This window comes from Mycetomoellerius zeteki, unplaced genomic scaffold (genome assembly GCF_001594055.1).
Source record: "Mycetomoellerius zeteki isolate Tzet28-1 unplaced genomic scaffold, Tzet1.0 scaffold203, whole genome shotgun sequence".
Lineage (NCBI taxonomy): Eukaryota > Metazoa > Arthropoda > Insecta > Hymenoptera > Formicidae > Mycetomoellerius > Mycetomoellerius zeteki.
Window position 1 is genome coordinate 89,102 of NW_017256991.1, and position 21,472 is coordinate 110,573.

General features: G+C 34.4%; 3 protein-coding genes across 5 annotated transcripts; 1 reads left to right on the top strand and 2 right to left on the bottom strand.

Annotated features, from left to right (window-relative positions):
- The first annotated feature begins 6,649 nt into the window (after nucleotides 1-6,649).
- On the top strand, nucleotides 6,650-16,689 carry cdc14 (cell division cycle protein 14). 3 transcript variants are annotated; one of them, XM_018447551.1, is made up of 8 exons: nucleotides 6,650-7,045; nucleotides 7,515-7,780; nucleotides 8,965-9,265; nucleotides 9,624-9,993; nucleotides 10,125-10,466; nucleotides 10,585-10,713; nucleotides 10,989-11,270; nucleotides 16,659-16,689. In XM_018447551.1, the coding sequence occupies exons 1-8, from the start codon at nucleotides 6,997-6,999 to the stop codon at nucleotides 16,663-16,665; spliced, it is 1,746 nt and encodes a 581-aa protein (XP_018303053.1). In that variant the 5' UTR covers nucleotides 6,650-6,996; the 3' UTR covers nucleotides 16,666-16,689. The 3 variants fall into 3 exon arrangements, with proteins under 3 accessions (XP_018303053.1, XP_018303051.1, XP_018303052.1); XM_018447549.1 differs by lacking the exon at nucleotides 16,659-16,689 and adding an exon at nucleotides 12,026-12,457; XM_018447550.1 differs by lacking the exon at nucleotides 16,659-16,689 and adding an exon at nucleotides 11,966-12,102.
- On the bottom strand, nucleotides 16,079-18,477 carry por (Protein-serine O-palmitoleoyltransferase por). Its single transcript, XM_018447552.1, has 7 exons — nucleotides 18,271-18,477; nucleotides 17,814-18,103; nucleotides 17,480-17,672; nucleotides 17,184-17,400; nucleotides 16,926-17,032; nucleotides 16,649-16,851; nucleotides 16,079-16,538 (listed from the first exon to the last, which is right to left on the bottom strand). Exons 2-7 carry the CDS (start codon nucleotides 18,037-18,039, stop codon nucleotides 16,099-16,101), a joined length of 1,386 nt encoding a protein of 461 aa, XP_018303054.1. The 5' UTR covers nucleotides 18,040-18,103; nucleotides 18,271-18,477; the 3' UTR covers nucleotides 16,079-16,098.
- A 1,790-nt stretch (nucleotides 18,478-20,267) lies between these two features.
- Nucleotides 20,268-21,244, bottom strand: LOC108722432 (uncharacterized). Its single transcript, XM_018447542.1, has 3 exons — nucleotides 21,093-21,244; nucleotides 20,464-20,635; nucleotides 20,268-20,363 (listed from the first exon to the last, which is right to left on the bottom strand). Exons 1-3 carry the CDS (start codon nucleotides 21,237-21,239, stop codon nucleotides 20,269-20,271), a joined length of 414 nt encoding a protein of 137 aa, XP_018303044.1. The 5' UTR covers nucleotides 21,240-21,244; the 3' UTR covers nucleotide 20,268.
- Between the last annotated feature and the right edge of the window lie 228 nt (nucleotides 21,245-21,472).

The window sequence follows — 21,472 nt, forward strand, 5'->3', positions numbered from 1 at the left end:
ATAGGATCAAGCAAAAATGGATACAAATAAAAATAAAGCATCAGAAGAGGAAAAGAAAAGGAGAAATATAAAAAAGGAAACGAAGGATAAGGACGAAGAAGAAGCGGGAACATCCATACAACAAGAAGTAAGAGTTGATATGAAAAGAGAGGAACTAGGAATAAGAGGATATAGGGGATCCCTTTTCAGAAAACCGGGTCCGAGGTTCATGAGATCCAGGATAAAAGAGACTATTGGAGGTACGGATTCTTCCGCTATGGAAACAGAAACTGTCGAGATTGGGACAAGCTCGTCTGGAAGTGAGATGGATGTTGACTCTGTAGGTAATAAAAAGAAAAACAGAAAAGCGGTAATATCAGAGGACTCAGATATATCAACACCAGTAAAGATGGAAAGGAGGGATTCATCTGGGAGTAAAAAAAGGAGGACAACGGGGGAATACGTTGGAATAAGGGAAGAGATACAAAAGTTCAACAAAGTAAAGGAGGAAGCTCTACAATTGGATAGGGAAAGGATTATTAGACAGTATAGCGACTTAGAGTTATTCAAGAAAGCTAAAGTCAACATTGAGGGCATTAAAGAGCAAATGGAGGAGTTATCAAATAATGAATTGGCAAAGAAGGCACATGACAGCTTGACAGAAGTCCTAAGGATAGCTAGGGTCTCTAGCAACCTGAAGGGAACCTTCCAAAAAGGCCTGAAGATGGCTGCGGCATCTTCATTAGGCATTATGGAAATTTTCAAGGAAAGGGCTACTTTATCTAAAGAGGAAGCACAAAATGAAGAGGTGAGAGCACTTAAAAGAGAAATAGGAATTCTGAGAACAAGGCTGGAGGACGAGGTAGAATTGGAAAGGAGAAAAGCCCTGCAATCAGCAGGAGAAGCGGAAATTTATAAAAAGGAGCTGCAGGAATTAAAAAAAGAAAAGGTTAATAAAAATAATAAGACTACTAACACAAAAGAAGGCTCAAATAAAATGGGAAAAAGGAGTCCAAGAAGGGTTCCATCAATGAGAATAAGGACAAGGGAGGGTCTCAGTACTACGGACTCGGAACAGATGGAAGTAGAAAAAGAAACGGCTAAAGTAACGCTGGACAGACCAGAAGAATGGCCGGAGGTGAGGCGTCCTACCCTTAGTGGGAAAAGAAAGTTGATAAAGGAGAATATTGAAGAACAAAGAGCCATATATGCCTCCCATAAGAGGTACATATCGGAAACTAGTATCAAATCCTCGGAAGATAGGAAGGAGCTTAGAGAAGAAGAGAGAAGAAAAGAATTAAAGGGAAAAATGAATGTTAACTCAAAAGAGTTGGCGGACATAATAAGAGAAATAGTCGCCGAAGAACTCGCGAAACACCTGGGAAAGCCGGTAATCAGGGAATGAGAATAATCAAGGGCCCGAATGATCCTGTAGTTGATAAGGAGAAGAAAAAAGGGGGGAACCCATTGGAAAAGAAGCAACAAGTAGAAAGCAGCACAAAAAAGGAAAGAATCGGAATAGAAGAAAGAAGAGAGACTGAATCTAACAGGAAAAAAGAGGTAATGCCATGGACCAAGGTTATAGGTAGGAAAGCAAGGAAAGTCGAGAAGAAGGAAAAGGTAGAAGAAAGAATTAGAAGAGTTCCAAGATCGGCTGCGGTCCAAATTAGCTGCAGAGGAAATACTAGTTATGCTGAAACAATGAGAAGGGCAAAGTCTCAGGTAGACATTGAGTCGATAGGTATAGGAGAGATCAGACCGCGAAAAACAAGAACAGGGGCGCTTCTATTGGAAATTCCAGGTTTAGAAAGTCAAGATAAAGCAAACGATCTTGCGAATAAATTAAAAGAGGTGTTTAAAGATCAGGAGAACGTACTTATATCTAGACCGGAAAAGATGGCAGATGTAAGACTGAGAGACCTAGAAGAGTCGGTATCTAAGGAAGACATAATGCAGACGATTACTACAGTAGGAAAATGTATGGCAGAAACAGTAAAGTTAGGAGAAATCATACCGGCCTTCAATGGATTAGGGACTTTATGGCTCCGATGTCCTTTGGCGGCAGCTAAAATAATCACCAAAATAAGAAGAATTAAAATAGGTTGGACGATGGGACGCGTGGATCTACTACCGGAGAGAAAAACTCAATGCTACCGCTGTTTTGAATTAGGTCATGTGAGAAATCAATGCAGAAGCGAAATAGATAGGGGCAGGACCTGTTATAGATGTGGACAGGAGGGTCATATGGCAAAGGAATGTGCTTTCCGGGCACATTGTCTGATTTGTTCGGAAAGAAATCTCAGTGCAAATCACAGAATGGGAGGTCCGGCGTGCAAACCTACCCCCTTGAAAAGGATAAACAGGGGAGAAAAACTGGCAACTCCGAAGAATATAAATGAATGCACAGAAAGAAAGGAGAGGGTAACTGCAGGGGAAATAGAAATGACCCCAATAGAGAAAGTTGAAGATTCTCCTCGAAAGGAAACAGTAAGAAACGTTACAAAAGCATTAGAGGCGGGTAGCATGAAGGAGAATATAAATACAGAAAAAATGGATACTTCTGAAGAAATGGAAGAAGTTAAAACGAAGAACAGTCAAATAGATTCCCAGACACTAGAGGTCGTAGCGGAATGGCCGAAAGAAGGACAAGACTGGACTATCGATGGGCAGGAGGGTTCAAATAAAGAAGAAAGGAGAGACGGAGGGATCTCCAATAAAGACAATAATGACTAACAGTATAATTCAGGCCAACATTAACCATTCGAGAGATGGCCATGATGTGCTCCTACAGACGATGATGGAAGGTGACTTCTCATTGGCAGTGATCTCTGAACCCTATGTGGTTCCCAAAGATCACCCACATTGGACATCTAATGACAATAAGACGGTGGCTATTACATGGAGGCATAAAAGGAATGCCATTCCTTGCACTCCATTGGATAAAGGAAAACACTTCGTCTCCATACGGTGGGGGGACATGGTGGTAATTGGGGTGTATCTGTCTCCCAACATGGATATTAGGGAATTTGAGGAAACCCTAGACGAATTAGAGAGATGGATCCCAATGAATTGGGAGAAACCGATCTATGTAGCCGGAGATTTTAATGCGAAAGCCAATATGTGGCAATCAAGAAAGACTGACCAACGAGGAACTCTGGTTGCTGAATGGGCTAGTCGCCTGGGATTATGTTGTCTCAACACAGGAAGAAGGAGCACGTACATCGGAAATTTCGGTGAATCAATAATCGACATAATGTTTGCCAACCCGATTGCAGCTCGAAGAGTTATCTCATGGACCGTCTCAAATAGAGAGAGCAAATCTGACCATAGGTACATAGAGGTAAATATCCATCTAACAGGGATGCAGATGAATAAAATGAGGGGTCCACAGACAAAAAGATGGGCAACCAAGAAATTGGACGAAGATTTATTTATAGCATCGGTAATAGTAGGGAACTGGGTTGGGTCTAATCATCCTAGAACAAATGATACAGAAACACGAGCCAGAACACTGAGAGGTATATTAAAAAATGCATGCAATACTGCTATGCCAAAGGTTGAGCTAAGACCTCGTAAAACGATGCCTTGGTGGTCGGATGAGTTGGCAGAGCTTAGGTCAGAGCTGAATGCATCACGCAGAAGATTACGGAGGATAAATAGAAGGACGGCATATGATCAGAATGACTTTGAGAAACAAAAATATCTTGGGGAATTCAGACAAGCAAGGGATACTTTCAGTAAAACATTAAGAAAGGCGAAAGCAAAAGCATGGGAAGAGTTTGTCCTGTCGCTTAATGAAGATCCATGGGGAAGGCCGTACAAGTCAGTTCTTGGTAAACTGAGGAGATGGGCACTCCCGTATACTGAGTCACTAGAGGACGACGTGTTGGATAGAGTTTTAACAGGATTATTTCCATATGAAAAGAAAGAGGCGGATAATTGGAGGGAACCGGAGCTACCAACGGAAGGAGTCCAATCATGGAAGGAAGACCTAATGGTTTCGCAAGAAGAATTGACTTGGGCGGTCAAAAAGATGCTCAAAAAGAATGCAGCTCCGGGAATAAGTGGAATCGACTCCAAAATATGGGCCTTAGCGATTGTAGAAATGACAATGGAAATAAGAGAGTTATACGCAGTCTGCTTAAAAGAAGGAAAATTCCCTAAACTGTGGAAAAAGGCTAAATTAGTACTACTGAGGAAACATGGCAAACCAGATAACCAAGCTGCTGGATATCGTCCAATATGTTTGCTGGATGATGAAGCAAAAATACTGGAAAGAATTATCTCAGAAAGGATCGTGACTCATATGAATACAAAGGGACGGAACCTAAGTATTACACAGTTTGGATTCAGAAGAGGTTTATCCACGATTGATGCAATATCGGCGGCTAGAACTTATATGGAGGAGTCCTTTAAGAATGACAAAGTGGTAATTGGAGTTTCGCTAGATATAAAAAACGCATTTAATTCCTTACCATGGAAAGTTATTGGCCGTGCCTTAAACAAACTCAAGGTCCCATTGTACTTAAGAAGAGTGATTAGGGACTATTTAAACAGTAGGAGTCTCGTGTTCACTAACAGCGATGGCATAACAGAAGACAGAGATGTGCAGAGAGGTGTCCCACAGGGCTCCATATTGGGTCCTCTACTCTGGAACATCGGATTCGATGCGGTAATGAGAAAGAAAGAACTGCCAGAGGAATGCATGATAATTTGCTATGCAGACGACACATTGGTTCTGGCGTCGGGTAGTGACTGGGAAGAGGCAACTGTCGGAGCAAATCTTGCAGTGGATACTATTATTCAAAGAATAGAAGACATGGGACTAGAGGTGGCTCCTTCGAAGACAGAGATAGCAGGATTCTACTTGAGAGGAAGACCAGCCAATACGATAGTTAAAGTGGCAAATATAGATATTAAAGTAGGAAAGAGAATGAAGTATCTGGGGCTAACACTTGACAGTAAATGGACCTTTGAGGAACATTTTGAAAATTTAGCCCCCAGACTCGAAAAGTCAGGCTTAGCACTGAGTAGACTTCTTCCAAATTTAGGAGGGCCTAACAACAAAATTAGAAAGTTATATTCAAACGTAGTGACATCTATAGCTTTATATGGTGCCCCTATTTGGGCCTATGAGGCACGTAAGAATAAGAAGGTTATACAAATCCTTAGGGCTACCCAAAGAAGGATTACGGGACGGATAATTAGGGCTTATAGGACTACATCCTTCGCAATAAACACTGCGCTTTCAGGAGTTCCTCCCTTAGAATTGGAAGCGATTAAGTATGAAGAAACGTACGAAAGAATTGCGGATTTAAAGAGAAACAGTATGCCTAATATACCGATTCCAAAAAGATCAATAGACATTATCAAGGAAGCAGCTAATAAGAAATTAATCAAGAAATGGAAGGAATGGATAAAACATCAAAATAAAGGAGAAGATGCGGTCCTAAGAGCCGTAGAAGAGCAACTACAGGAGTGGATGGATGCAAAGGTGGGCCTTACATTTCGGTTAACACAAATATTAACCGGACACGGATGCTTTGGGAGATATCTCAACAGGATAGGAAAAGAAAACACATCAAGGTGTTGGCACTGTGACTCGGCAAATGACACCGCCAGACACACCCTAAGATTCTGTCCAGCGTGGACTCATGAACGCGCGGAGCTAACAGGAGTAGTAGGAATCGACCTAACTTGGGCGGCAATAATTAGATTAATGAGAAAGGAAAAGTTCCAAAAGGCGATACTTACCTTTTGCGAAAAAGTAATAACAAAAAAAGAGTCAGTAGAAAGAAATAGACAGGGAGTAACCCTTGTATAAGCTAGATCTACGCGTGCTGGGTAGACTTTAGAGCCCACGGGCATTTTGGGTGCTGTAGGAGATGACGGACAACCATACCGCATAGCGGGATGGATGGTCTAGCCTTTAGGGAATCTTAGGTATAAGAACGAAGATAACGGGGAGGCCCAGTCGGATTATTTCGACCCGCCTCAGTGGGTGACTCATGGGATAGGGAGCGGGGGCGACCTGTCCCCTCGTGATGAGCCACAGGGTTAGGGGGGGGGGTTGATGCCGGCGTCATCAACCCTCCATGGTATTTTATCTTATCTAGGATAGACACGCTTTGCGTGACTCCGGGGGGCGCATCTGGAAGTACTGCTGATGCGAAGTTCCCAGATGAGTCCCAAAACGGACGGGTTAGGTACGCCCGCAGGGGTTTTAGTGGGTAGGGCCTCGGGGGCAGCTGCTTCCGAGGAGGAGTCCCACATATCCCACCCCCCTCCCCCGAGGGGGATGGGAATGCGCAAAGCATTTCCCCTGCGTCTCAAAAAAAAAAAAAAAAAAAAAAAAAAAAGCAGGGCTGAGCAGTCATCGGCCATCAGTGCCTGGGTGATATTTCATTTGTGCGTTTTTGTCGTACGACAAATGTGTACAAAACAGAGAGGTCCTCGGATCTCTCTATCCCACAGCCAATCAACAGGCTTGAAAAATTTGCCGTACGACAAAAACGCACAAATGAAATAGCATCCCCTGAGTGCCATCACCAATCGCAAAACATCGCAGAATCCGGTTCCGTTCTCCCCCTCGAGTTTGAATTCCGTAACGGTCTCGCGACGGCGTCCCACCCTGTTTCTGTCATCGTGACGTGGGTGTATGGGTGTACATAGACGGAGCGGGGCTCCGTCATAATACGGATTACAGGCACACAGCGTATGCACGGGTCACCGGGAAGGCGGCGTAGCGCGGCGCGACGCGCTCGCCTGACGTAATTGGACGTAATGCATCTCCGATTTTTGCGCGCGTCGGCGTAGGCAGAGACCGGAGTCACCGGAGGCTTCGCCTCCTTCGCCTAGTTACCCGCCCACTCTCGCAGCACGCTCCCCGCTGCCCGCTCCCGCGTTATATCGCGCCGCTAATTCGAACGCTACTCCTATTTGCATTAACGTCGCGCTGATGACAGATCCACCTGATCGGTATCTGCTACTGCGCCGTACACCCGATACTGGATCACGATGGAGGACGCGAACGAGGTTTTGGCGTGCGCGGCTGAATTCATAAAAGGTATCTTCGTTCTGGATTAGAATCTATTTTTGATGACGGCGCGAGAAAGTGTGCTGGCCGCGCGACTTGCCCAGACATGCCCCCGGTTGTAACTGCGGCCAGGTTGTTACGTCGGAGCTATCGTTACACAGTTTTGCTTCGTTACAACGAAACATCTGCAAGGTCTCCGACAGAAAAACGCTCCTTTTAATTTAAATAAATGATACTCAAATTTATTTCATATTTATGCACTGTTAAATTACATTTTACATCTTAAAACCATAATTGTTATACTTTTAAGATATTTAAATACTTTTTTGGATGTTTCTTCAGAAATAGCATTTGTTATTGTCATTGCAGTCTTGCAATCAAAATTGCAGTCTACAACTGAAAGTTTTACATTATTTTATGTATAAAGTTGTTAAAACGTTCACAACGTATTTCTTTCACTTGATGTTCAGAATGAAGAATAAATTGTTTCTTCTTTCAGATCGATTGTATTTTGTAACATTAAGAACAGCAATGAAACCAAAAAGTAATCCAAACACTCACTACTTCAGTATTGACAACGAGTTGGTATATGAAAATTTTTACTCCGACTTTGGTCCCCTAAATCTGGCCGTGCTATACAGATACTGCCAAAAAGTTAATAAGAAGTTAAAAGGCATTGCACTCAGCAAAAAGAAACTTGTGCATTATACAACGATGGATTCGGAGAAAAGAGTTAATGCTGCATTTCTTATAGGAAGTTACGCGGTAATACAGATTTTTTTCTCTTATGATTTTTTTGTTAGTCAACATATATATTCGGAATGACAAATGAATAGCTACAAAATTTTGTGTCTTATCGAATTATTAGGCAAGTTAATATTATCTGTTGTCATTTTGATGCCAAAGTTCCATTAAAGATACCTATTATTTTGACGTCCATTTTGCTACCTGAATAGTAACATATTTTTAAAATAAGGCAAACTCAAGGTATTAATCATGTAACTTTTTCTCTAGAACGGAAATGTGAAAAGTAAAAATTTTTGTGTATTTATGTATGTATATATTCACACACACACACATACATAAAATTTTCACTTCATGTTTCCATCCATGGAGAAAAAGTTACATGATTGACCTCTTGAAGTATTAGTTACATCTTACTAAAGGGATACTGACAAGACAGCCCATGAGATTGCTGTTTTATCAATGAAATGTGACTTACACACACACACACACAAGATTTATGAACATTGATACATCATTGTATACTGTATATCAATACTATATATTGACGCATAAATTTTTGTAAAACATTTTCGTATCGAATTAGATGTTTTATTCGACGTTATTTCTTTGTATAACCTACTAGTCTGGAGACCCTTATTTCAGAGGTACAAATTGTAAGAGCTTGTTTATATCAAGCAAATTGTTGTTATGATTTGACAGTTCTAAATGCCATAAGATAGACTAAGAAATGGTTAAAAAAACATTTCAATTAAAAGTTTTTTTCTCAACATAAACTCTGAAAAATCCCTCACGAAAATTATTGCGTTTAATTGGTTTAATAGATGCGACACTAGTATTCTTTTAATTTTAAATACTAAAGGGATTCGGAAAAATTTTTGTTGGCTGGTGAACTGAAGACTACTTTATTGGCTGCCTGGTAGAATTTATCCATGTAAAGATGTGCTATCGTTAATGTGTTACTGAAACGCCTTAAAACTTGTATCAAAGTTAAAGAAAGCCATTTTGAATGTTAATTATTACTTTTTGGTCTTTAATAAGATAAAATTAATACTCTAGAGTTTGTATTTTTGTAGATACACATTATTAATAATTTGATAAACATAATACTTTGTGATCAAACTTTTTTTATTACTCTCTAGGTTCAAATTTTATGAAAAGAGGATTTATTTATTGTTGCATTAAAACCTATTTTTTATTTTCAGATATTGTATTGCAAGCGTACAATACAAGAAGTTTATGAATGTTTAACTAAAAGTCCAAATAGTCCTTCGTTTATCATGTTTCGTGATGCTTCAGTTGGACCACCATGCTATCAGATATCGTTAAGAGACTGTTTAAGTGCTATATACAAGTGCCATCGACTTGGTTTCTTTAATTTTGAAGATTTCTGTGTTAAGGAATATGAACACTTTGAAAGAGTTGAGAATGGAGATTTAAATTGGATAGTTCCTGGAAAGTTCATTGCTTTCTGTGGTCCACATGCGAGATCTAAAATGGAAGATGGTGCGTACCTTCCATCTTAATTGTATTAGTGACGATGTAAAATTGTGTGCATGAAAAAGAATGCAATAATGAGAGGGAATCTGGTAAACAAACAGATCCATGGAATGAGTGTTTGCAAGTGCAAAAGCAAGGGGACACATACAAGTATGAGCAAAATTTGAAGATGAATGTGTGACAATAAATCAAAAGACTATAAAAATATATTTTTTTTAAGGAACGTATATAGCAAAGATCTATCTGTACACATTTAATTTTTGGCCTTTATCATTTAAATCATTAGCTTGATAATAATTATATGTAATGATAGTTGTATGACTATGTAAGATAATGCATTAAGAATTATGTACCTTTTCTACAGGTTATCCACTTCATGGCCCAGAATGGTATTTTACATATTTTCGCCGTAATAACATAACAACAATTATACGGCTTAATAAGAAGGTTTATGATGCTGCAAGCTTCACCGATGCCGGTTTCATTCATAAAGATCTATTCTTTATGGACGGCTCAACGCCGACGGATGTAATAATGCATCAGTTTCTCAAAATAGCGGAAAATGCAAGTGGCGCGGTTGCCGTACATTGTAAAGCGGGTCTTGGTAGAACGGGTTCTCTCATAGGTTGCTACATTATGAAGCATTATCATTTGACGGCTCACGAAACAATCGCTTGGATAAGGATATGTAGGCCAGGTTCTGTAATTGGGCATCAGCAACAATGGCTGGAGAGGTGGGTGTGTATATATTTGAATTTAAATGTATGTCCATATTCGTCACTTTCGTTTTATTTTTATTATACTACATCTGTCTTGAAAATTATATTGTAATAGAAAAAAAAACTGATGTTTTTGTGTCCTTTAGAAAAGAAATGTATCTTCGATCATTGTTGAAAGAGCCATTGCAACCTGAAAATGGAAATTCGGTGCATGAATATGGAATATATTCGATAGCTGGTAGATCTAAAGCAGCCTCTTTCCAAGGAGATGTAAAGAACCTGATGGAGGATAATGTGTCAGGGATAATGCATCGCGTGGATGAAATAAAATTGGACGATCCTGGACCAGTGGCTGGGGCTAGCGCCACGACTAGGTACAGTACGTTGACTCAAGGTGATAAATTGTGCAGAATTAAAGCCAGAAGAAGAGGCATATCAACAGCTCAAACTTCTCTTAATGCAACTACAGGGACATCTACTGTTGTACAGTAAGTATAAAGTATATTTATTGTAGAGAGAAAGAGGGGGAGGGAGGAAGGGAGGGGAGAGAGAGAGAGCGCTTTTTGTCTTTTTAAAATTGGGATTAATGTGCATGTTGTATTATAGCCCATATTTGGGACCCTTATTACAAACCAGAAGTCAAAAAGGAACCATTACTGCTCTAGTGGGAAATAAAGAAAGAGATCCCACCAAAAGGCTGTTATCACGGTCCACCGCAACAACAGTCGTGAAAAGGTTAAACAATTATTTATTTATCTATTTCTCTTCCTATATATTACTTTGTTTATTATTTTTATTCGAAGTATTTTTCTATATCTTGCCTTTTTTCTTTCTTCCATGACATTATCCATTTATATTCTCTCATTTGTTCATTTCCCTTTTAAGTTACGCTTACATACATTCATTAACACATGCTTCTTATATATAAGATCGATAAAACGAATTATATTATCAATATTGCATGCGTATCCGAAAAAATAGGGTCTCTTTATCTTGACTGGAAATTGTAGAAACAGTTGGTTGGTCAACAGTAGCTGTGATCCATCTTCCTGCCGTATTAGGTCTAAACCAGCAACACAGAGTCATAACATCAACAACAATACAACTACCACCAATCCTGTTACATCTTTGACTGTATCAAAACCAGTGAGAAGGGCAAAACGTACCTCCTGCATGGCTGCACAGGCCCACGCTACAAACTCGTCTGCCAATCATTCAGTATCGCAACCGCAACAACGCATGAATATGATCCTCAGATCGGCAGACCGAGTTACTCGCTATTCGCTCAGGCAGTAAGTCAATAACTGTCCCTGTTTTCTCGAATTTGGATCTAAATTTACGATTGTGTGCAGTTTTTTCGTCCTTGCTTATTTGATGTATAAGTGAAGAACTTTTACAGTATTCCCTCTCTTCCACCCCGTCAATTTCCATTGCTTCTGATTCTTTAGCTTTGCTTCATTGTCAATGTACAAGTATATTTTTTATACACGACTATCTAATCTTATATTTTCATCTCTTTTATATTTCTCACCACTTACCACTATAAGTAAACAGAGATATAATTTATGAAGCTTTATAGATTTATATAAATCTGTTAACAGCCAAATGTATAAATATCTTAAAAATATTTTATACAATTTTTTTGTAAATTAACAAAGTATTTATGTTTTACTTATTATATAAATTTAAAACTGTTTTATCCTTTTATTGATTTTTAAAAAAAGAAACCATTTGATTAATTGTTCTATATTGCATGTAGCATGACTCCTAAGTTTCGTTTTCGTTTTGTTAGCATGTATTACATTCTACGAGCCTTATATAGGCCTGGGCAAATAACAGTTAAACAGAGATGCATTATACAAGTTGAAGTTTATATTATATATATAGTCCAGGTCTTGTAACAATTTACATTTAATGCTTATGCAATAAAACAAGTAGCACCAGAGGTGGCTAACGAACCGATCCCATTTATTTCTGTGACTTGCAGTGCGCGCACAACAAAAAGTTATAAAAGTGCATTTATCAGATGACTAACCGATATTCCCAGTGGCGTTGGGGAGGACTGTCAGGTAACTGGAGCATCTCACCAGCGCCGAAGATCTCATCGCTTAAACCCCATCATTCAGTAAAAAGCACTTCACTCTGATCTTCAATCCTTCAACTCGAGCAAGTTTTGCCCAGGCTTTTATATCATAAATCAACGAAGATCAAACTATATCTCTACCAAAATCATCAACACTGCATTATTGATTAATATGGTTTTGCCATATTTGCATCATGGGATATGAATTTGTTGCAGTGATATTTAATATATAGCTTACACAGCTTTTAATTATTCTTCCATATATCAGAGTATTGCGATGCGTTGAATGTCTGCAAAAAAGGAGAATCAGATTTCTGTTAATAATATCATCTTTTAACTCTAATATCATTCTGCTGGTCAGAATAAACACTTGTAGATATATATTTTTAAAATCATTTCTCGACTTATACATATAATTTCTGTTTCCAATAATTTTTTCACTTTTGCCAAAATGTTAATTTAGTGCTCATGTACTTATTCTCTTCGTAATGTTCAGTTGAACATGTATTTTACAGTGTGACACAATCTAAAAATACACTTCTTCGTTTTATTTCATTTTGTCAAAATTTAAAAAATTAGAAGTATTTGATCTTTAATAATTTAATGAAGATGTATTGTTTTTTTCATTATTATTAGTGTATATCTTGTTATTGTTGAAAATACAAAAGAATGACTTTTGATCCATTGCATGATCAAAACTGAAGGAGTGTAATGATAAATTTCTTGCCTCAAAATTAAATTTATTGCACTTTTTATTATATTAAAATATTATACAAGTTTTTATATATGTATATCTATATTGTATATACAAATTTTTATTATTATGAAAAAATTATTGCAAACCGGAATTGAATAGAGTTAGCAAAAATAAAAATTTATTTAGCATTATCGTGATATAGAATATGTAGTAGAGAAGCATATAATTGTCTTGTATTTCGGTCAATTTAAAACAAATGTTAAAGAGCTCGAAACACTGTAATTATGGCACTTATTGAAAATTTACTTGTGTTGCTTTTATTTTGGACAAACGTATTAGATGAAGAATTGCAAAATCAGTATATATGTACATATATTACATGTGCAGTTCATATACGATTGATGCTACTTACTTTGCTAGTAATGTTATTTAGCATATCTCCCGCTAAATGCATTCATTAAATTAGAGATTTGTTATATATAAAACTTGGATATGTAAATTATACATACACCTCTTATTTAATTGAAAACAAATTAAATGCAGATTTTTATAAATATGCAATGCGACTCTATATTATTTTTTTCTTTTTTTGTAACATCAATTATACATACATTAATAATGACAACTTTAGCAACATTTTATTAAAGACACAATTTTAATATGTAAGGAATATTATTTATCTTCAGGTCTTTTTGTAAACATATTATGAACAAAATTTAATTACGTAACTTATACAAAATATTTTAACGCGATTGCTTCAATGTAAAACATATCAAGAAATGTGATGTGAAATTATAACAATTATTATACACTGAAAATTTTTGTGCTCTAAAAAAAAGAAAAAAATTTTAATAACGTTTTACGTAAAAACAAAACGTTAAATAATTAATATTTTCGATGATTCATTATATGATTCAAATTGGCCTGAAGATAAGATGACGTGATATTGGATATTCTGATGAGCACTTTGTAAATTGTACATACGTAACAGTATAAGTTAATTATGAAATATTTGGAATACCTTTAAGTACAAGATTAAAATTAAGGTGTTACTCTTACGAGTACCTTTTCTGTACATATTAAGTTATTTTAATAATCTCAAAAATTGCACTTTGCAATGTGTGTGTGTGTAACGCTTGAAATATGTAACGCTTGAAAAAGCGTCACTCTTGCAGTGCAGTATTTTTATTAATAGTGGAAAAAACAAAAGTTTTAACATACAGTAAAAAGATTATAATAAAACCGTATTTATAATTGCTAAATAAACAACTTTATTTTAATGAGTATTACACCAAGGTGACAAGATATATAAATAATTACATGAAAATATATGTTAATAGAAATTTATGGTAGAATGATATTTGACATAAAGTTTTATTACCTTCGCTACCTATCCAATTAAAATTAATATAAATTATTAAAACTAATTATTAGTAGAGAGAGAGAAATAAAAATTTTACTTTCAGGTGTTTTTGTTTGTATCATATCTTGATGTGATTTGTGTTATACATTAAAATAAAATGTGTTTAATAATTTTAATTTATAATCTTGTTATAATACACTTTTATTTTCATATATATGTATTTCATATAAATATATTTGAGCATGTATCAGTCACTTATTAAATATATAGTAATGACTGTAACAATTTATTAAAATTTAATGAACTATAGAAGGTCTCTTAGATTACATAGCTTAAACTTTGCTTTTTAAAATTCGCTTTTCATGTCAGTTAAAAATCAAAAGAAGAAAAATGTGTTTTAAAATGTAACAAAAATTTAAATTATATCACCAGAATCTGTTCTAGGCAACAAAAAGGAATTGTCACACACACGCACACGCACACGCACACGCACGCACGCACGCACGCACGCACACACGCACACACCACACACGCACGCACGCACGCACACGCGCGCGCATACACACACACACATACACACAATTTCGAATATCAGAATAATAGATATAGAGTCGTAAGAGTAATTATAATTGTTGTTTATAGACGATGTCACGCTATATCTAAGATAATTATAATAAAAAAAGTTTATTATTTTTTATGAAGTTGATACATAAAACTGAAAATAGACGTCAATAGTTTTTAGTGTAAGGTTCTCGATTAAATATACACATACAAATGCTTTTACACATATGTATGTAGTTTATACATTAGATTTATATACATATATGTGTGTATATTTATATATATATGTATGTATACATTAGCTGTGTATTCATTTATACAATGAATATAGAAGTCATAGCTTTTTTGCTAATTATTAGTGTTTAAGAACACATGTTATTCAAATGTGATGTTTAGGAAAATAAAGTTTATTTGCCATTAGGTTCCTAAAAATTTGTAGAGAGCAATTATTTATTTTCGAATAAATGCATTGTGTAAAATATAAAATGATAGCAAGTCTACGGAATTCGGATGTCTATTAAGAATTGTGAATTATATATAGCATTTCTTCATTGCGTAATGTTTAATTGTAATATTATATGCAACGAGACCATTATGTCTTTAAGAATATAATCATTGTCATGAAAATAATTGGTCAATTTTAAGCAGAATCATAAGATACATATGCATAAAATTACAATACTAGTTATAAATTCTTACAAATTTTACGAATTTCTCATATTTCTGCTTAAAATTTATCCATAAATCTGCAAGCGTACATAAAAATTATACAGTAGTTAATTTATAATGATATTATGTTGCATAGTAATATTACAAATGCAACATTACTAATCACAGTGGATTAGTAAGGGAAAAAAATATCTTAGAGTGCAAAAATGTTTCTATTCATTACAAAAGTGACATTTAATGTAACATTAGATTAGGATGTGAGATATATATTGAAAGAGTATTATTTAATATTGTATACTTAAATACTCTTTGTAAACTTTTTTTATAATTACAAATTACTAAATGTGCTACATATATAATTATAAAAAGAATTATAAAGTAAATCTAGATCACACAGTGAACTTTATATTGTGTTATATATTCAATAAAGAATATGTATTTTATTTATCTTTTTTGAATATTAGTGTTAATATGCAAAATTATATCCTATTATTCACACTTCAATTGTATAGGGCTGTGTTCGGAAACCCCCGTGTATCGTTTTATCCTTATTATTCACCCAATGTTAAACAAGGATAAGATGATACACGGGGGTACCCGGGTGATATTTCCGAACGCAGCCTAGAAAAGCTGTTTGTAAAATAAGCTATAAAATCATCTGATTTATATATAAGTTTATTTTTAAAAATTATTGAATATCTCTCTTTCTCTCTTTGGAAGTATTTTTTATATATAAAAGATAATTCGCTACTTAGTTAAAAGATAAATGCAATATGTAGCTAATGCTACCCAGTGACTAGCAAATCCGAGCTCAGCCCACTTGTTGATTGTGTGATTATAGCTATACCCTGTTTCTTGGAGATCCGACGTATCAAACATGAGACCTAAGTAAGCTAAATGAAATATCGCCCCGAAAGAAAACATCAAGTTTGTCATAAATACCATACAGTTATAAGAGTTGTATTTGTGCATGCATTTTTTCTTGGTGCACTGTTTGGACGCGACGCAAGCGTCGAAGGTATCGGCGAGCGTGGCCCTAAGCTGAAATTCCACATACGTGTAAAATCCTAGACTAAGTAACACAGCTGCCAATTGAAAGTTCAATCCGTGTAAAAGAGAACTTATCAGATACGTGATGATCACTGCTCCAAACTTTCCCAAGTTTTGAATACTAGGACGGAATATGTCTAGAAAATGATACAGGAATCAATTTAAATTCCATTTTTAGACTTTAATGCCTCGTTGCAAGATTCTTTATCATTATAAGAATTGTTTTGAATTTAGATTTTATACATACATGTTTTTAGCCAGTGATGCATTGGAATGTTCCAAAAAACAACGACCTGAACAAGCGAACGTGGAAACTCGATGTACAAGGGCTTAACTATCGTCGACGATGAAAGAGGAAATCCTCCCAAAACCAACAGTGCTGAAGCTATGTACGAAACAAAGTAATGGGACGTTCTGAAGGATATTGCATCTCTGTACGCTATTAACCACCTGAAATAAGAAAAAAAACATTTCTTTACATGAAAAGATCAAATATTCATCATAAACTTTTGAATTGTACTAACTTCCAAGAGTTATCTACAAATATCCATTGCGTCCAACAATTTGAAATGCTCAGGAAGACAAAGGAAAGGAAAACAAATCCTATACTACATATTATCCACCATTTTGTCTGTAATAGAGAATTTTATTATTAATTTTATTATTAAATATCATTGCGTCTATTTTAAACTATCTTAGAAACTGTTTTTAAAACGTGTTTCTTATTAGGTATATTTTTATATATTTTAGTGATAAAAATGATATGTTTATTTTTAAAATACCTGACTGCTAGAGTAACGTAGTGACAGATAATTTCTAAATGACACCCATGGTCCAAATAAACAAGTTACACCACAAAACATGTAACCCATATAACTGTAAACATCTGGCAAATTGTTTGAGTCATTTGTGTCAATGGCAACGCTAATCGCTTTCATCACCATAGTCATGATGACACTGCGTATCCTATGCCATATCACTGGTTGCATTGAGAGTTCACTGAAAATACATTGGAATATTCCTTATTGACTGCAGAATATAAACACAAATTATAAAATTAAAACCATATAAAACATACCAGTATGCAATTATCAAAAGGGATGGTAAAAAAATCCCTGCGCCTTTGTGCCATCTTTCTGGCACATGTAAAATACCATAAGAAAATAAAACAAATACTATCAATACTATTAAGGATTCATGCACATAATGTTGAATTATATACAAGCCTATAATAACTGACAATATGTGAAATACTTGATGTGATATGTATTCTGAAATGTAAGACAATAAAGGTTATTTATAATTTGTCACAGGAACAATCTGATAAAAAAGAGAAACAATAATTACAATATAATTATACAACTCATATTAACAGTTAAAATTTTGAATATAAATATTGAAAAAAATCTTACCAGTATGAACAAGCAGTCTAAATAAAATCGTACTGCCTAACAAAGGCAGTATATAGTGTCCAGTATCAAATAGACTAGGACTGAGACAATGTTGATACAATTCGTGAAGGGTTTCCTTCTCTGAGTCCGTGTAATCATAATCGTATTCGACATTGTTGTGCAAACACTCGTAGTCCAGACAATCGTCTTCGTCGTTGTAGAAAACCGTCGTACCTGCATCTTCCATCGCAGCAACAATAGAGACAACTAATCAGCATAGCACGTTGTGAGATTTGTATTCTGTGTTCGACCTGTTTTTTCAACAAGAACATATAAAATTTAAAAATTAGATTAAAAATATAGGAAAAATGAATAAAACAAGTAGAAGGGAAAGATGTGATTGAAGTTTGTAGCGTTCTTGGAGCGAAAATTAAATGTAAGTTCACACTGAAATAACAGACAATTGACGATCACTCACATATACATGTGACCAAAAATTTCCAACGTATGTCCAGGCGTTTCAAATGAAGATCGCGGTCCCGGAAGAGCACCGAATAGCTACACGGAAAAAATAGTATGGTTGGTTTACACAGAAATCTGGTGATGCCAACTAAATTAAATAGTAAAATATGAAGCAACTATTTATGTGGTTGCTTGAACCACATAGTACAATGATTAGGTTAGGTTATGTTACAGCACCCAGCAAACGAGAATGGATTAAAATGGATTGAAATTTTTGATCCATCTAAATCTATATTTTAAATCCATAAAAATATATTGGATTCCATAAAAATGAATACATTTCTATTCTATAAAATAATAATAAATAGAAATGTCAATGCTTCTAAAGACATAAAAATGGATTTGAAATATTTTCAAAAAATGATATACATTAAAATGGATAGAAAATATGCAAAAAATATATGCGTTTTTGTTATAAATAAAAAATTTTATAAGTAGTATTATTACACAAGCAATTGTTGGCTTCTATATATGAAACAGTCATGTAAATGTCAAATATATTTTTATTAGTCTAGCTTATTTTACAGATGTTACAAGAAACGAAACAATCACGGAAACATTTATCTCATTACTTTAAAATGTTATTAAAAATAATGATTGGTGCAATATAGATACATATTCCGTTATTAACATCCTTGCTATTTAGGGTGTTCGAAATGAATAAAGGAGATAAAAACTAATTTATAAACATACGCAAATTGGAAGATGTTACAATACAAAAATCAAATTACACACAAATAATTTTGTAACACAAAATTCTAAATAGCAAAGATGTTTACTAACGAAATGACCTCACTGTACTAATATAAAGCCTCAATATAAAGTGAGTATATAAAATATTCATATATAGAGAAAATATGTTTTTAAAAAACCTCATTTTAAAAAAGTAAATCACATCCAGCAAAAAAAATTATTGCATCATACAAAAATCAACGGATCGGTCTATTGAGTAAAAAAACACTTCCTATGGGGTGCGTTCGAAAATCTACTCGTCGGGTAGAGTAAGGTTGGGTATGGGTAAACGTAAAACTCGATCGGAGTAACACTAAAATTCAACGACTTTCCGAACGTATAAGGTAAAGTACTTATTAAGTAATGGTGAAGTCGTCTCGGCTCGGGTGCATAACCTCATTTATATTGTTGAAAAGTGTGGCCGACTGACTGTGCATTCATATTCTAAATTTTTTAGGCCCTTCATTCATCTAATATCAAAGAAGACTTAAAATTAAATTTTAAATTAAAATTAATTTATATTAATAAAATAAATTTATATTATAAAATTTATTTATAAAATAAATTTATATTATTTATTTAAATTAATTTAAATTAATTTTAAATTTTAAACTTAAATTTTCTTTGGAAAAGACATTTTGGAATGTAACCTAAATACATTTTGATGTCCTTGTAATTTGTCGCATTCAGCAAAATATTTTGTAACTGCAGTTAAGTTTTTTTTGTTGAGATAGAACCATTTCTTTAATTTATCTAAAGATACAATCCAACCTCAATAAAAAAAACTTCCAACAGATGCAAAATAAATGTTCGCCTGAATGCATTGTTTCACTTGAAATTTATATAATTATATTATTTGTCAAAAAGGAAACACACAAAAAGCGTAATAGAATTTTATTTTATTTATGTAATTATATTTTAAGAATTGCACTTGTTTGTGACATAAAATAAAATTTTATCAAGTATCGTTGTACATATAATATCACATCATGTTTCATAAAAGTTAATTATATTATAGCTAATCATAATATCACAAAGAAGTTTAAAAACAAAAGTCTAATTATAATAATATCATCCCAAATCTAATTATAATAATATTATAAGTCTAATTATAATATCACAAAGAAGTTTAATGATGAAACTCGTTGATGAAAAAGGAAACAGAAATCTAAAAATTTAATCAGAGTTTGCAAAATGAAATGTATCAAGTTTTATGTTGTGTTTAAATTTTTCGCTGATTACTGGTGTAAAACCATCGTTGGAGTTTTTTCTCCGTTTTTGTTAAATTACTCTTTGGAAATGCATTTAAAACAGCACCTATAAAATAAAAATAAAAAATAAGGAAATAAAATCGATAAGTTTATATACATTGCTTAATACATTAAATAGTTTGTGAATTATATAAATTTTAACTTACAGCTGATTGCCTCATGAAGTTTTGTATTTTCGAATTTAAGTTTGTCACCTGATCCTGAATAATTGACCATTCGAGCCAAAGAATTTGATATTACTTTTGGTAATAAACGGCCAACAGCTGCATATTCATCAGTCTGTTCATTAACCTTCATTAGTTTAACAAAATAATCCACCTTAAAAAAAAGAAAATTTAAGTTTATGTGTCACTAACTACGTAGGTATACAGGGTATCCTAGAATATTTAGGATTATTTTCATGTACAAATAGAACAGATTAAACTGATTGTGAGAATTCCTGTCAAAATTCCTTTATCAATTTTGCAATTTTCGCAACATAAATTAACGATTAAACGAGCGGATATTAAGCGTGCTTTGGCGATATTTAAAAATTAATATCTTGTCACAAAAATTGCAAAATGATAGAGGACTTTTCGATTCATTTAGTCCGCTCTATTGCCATACAAAAGTATTCTTGGACATAAATAAATATTCTGGGTAAATATTCTGGGACATTTAAACTGATAAAACTTCTCTTTATTGTAATCAATAACAAATATAATGAAATTTAAATAAAATATAATGCACACAGAGAAATCAGTTTCATATTTACAAGTGATAAAAGTGCACTTACTACAGGGTAAAAGTTATCATCACTCAACAAGAACTTTTGGATTTCTAAGAATGAGTCTTCATTATTTAAAGGAAGTGTAGGAAGATTTCTCGGCTTAATGATTTTTTCCTCTTCTGGGGCTACTTTACGATAAATTCTATTAAGCATCAAAATAACATCCCACTATGCAAATAAATGTATCAAATATTTTTCTAAAACGTTACTAAGTAACATGTAATATTTCAGAGATGTATACAAAAATATTTCTGACAAACTGCATAAATAGTTAATGTCCGTATTCAAGCACTTATTTATAAGACATTACAGAAATATTTTTTGATATGTATCATAAATGATTCTGAAGAATATTCACTGTGCAAATAAATATATCAAATAGTGTT

Excerpts from the sequence above, each read along its gene's own strand:
- cdc14 (XM_018447549.1), top strand. The coding sequence starts at position 6,997 with ATGGAGGACGCGAACGAGGTTTTGGCGTGCGCGGCTGAATTCATAAAA. Across the intron at positions 10,714-10,988 it reads GCAACAACAGTCGTGAAAAG|AAACAGTTGGTTGGTCAACA; the intron begins GTTAAACAATTA and ends TGGAAATTGTAG. Across the intron at positions 11,271-12,025 it reads ACTCGCTATTCGCTCAGGCA|TGGCGTTGGGGAGGACTGTC; the intron begins GTAAGTCAATAA and ends CGATATTCCCAG.
- por (XM_018447552.1), bottom strand. The coding sequence starts at position 18,039 with ATGGAAGATGCAGGTACGACGGTTTTCTACAACGACGAAGACGATTGT. Across the intron at positions 17,033-17,183 it reads TACGTTACTCTAGCAGTCAG|ACAAAATGGTGGATAATATG; the intron begins GTATTTTAAAAA and ends TCTCTATTACAG. Across the intron at positions 16,539-16,648 it reads GCATCACTGGCTAAAAACAT|ACATATTCCGTCCTAGTATT; the intron begins GTATGTATAAAA and ends ATCATTTTCTAG.
- LOC108722432 (XM_018447542.1), bottom strand. The coding sequence starts at position 21,239 with ATGCTTAATAGAATTTATCGTAAAGTAGCCCCAGAAGAGGAAAAAATC. Across the intron at positions 20,636-21,092 it reads ATGATAACTTTTACCCTGTA|GTGGATTATTTTGTTAAACT; the intron begins GTAAGTGCACTT and ends CTTTTTTTTAAG. Across the intron at positions 20,364-20,463 it reads ACTTCATGAGGCAATCAGCT|GTGCTGTTTTAAATGCATTT; the intron begins GTAAGTTAAAAT and ends TTTATTTTATAG.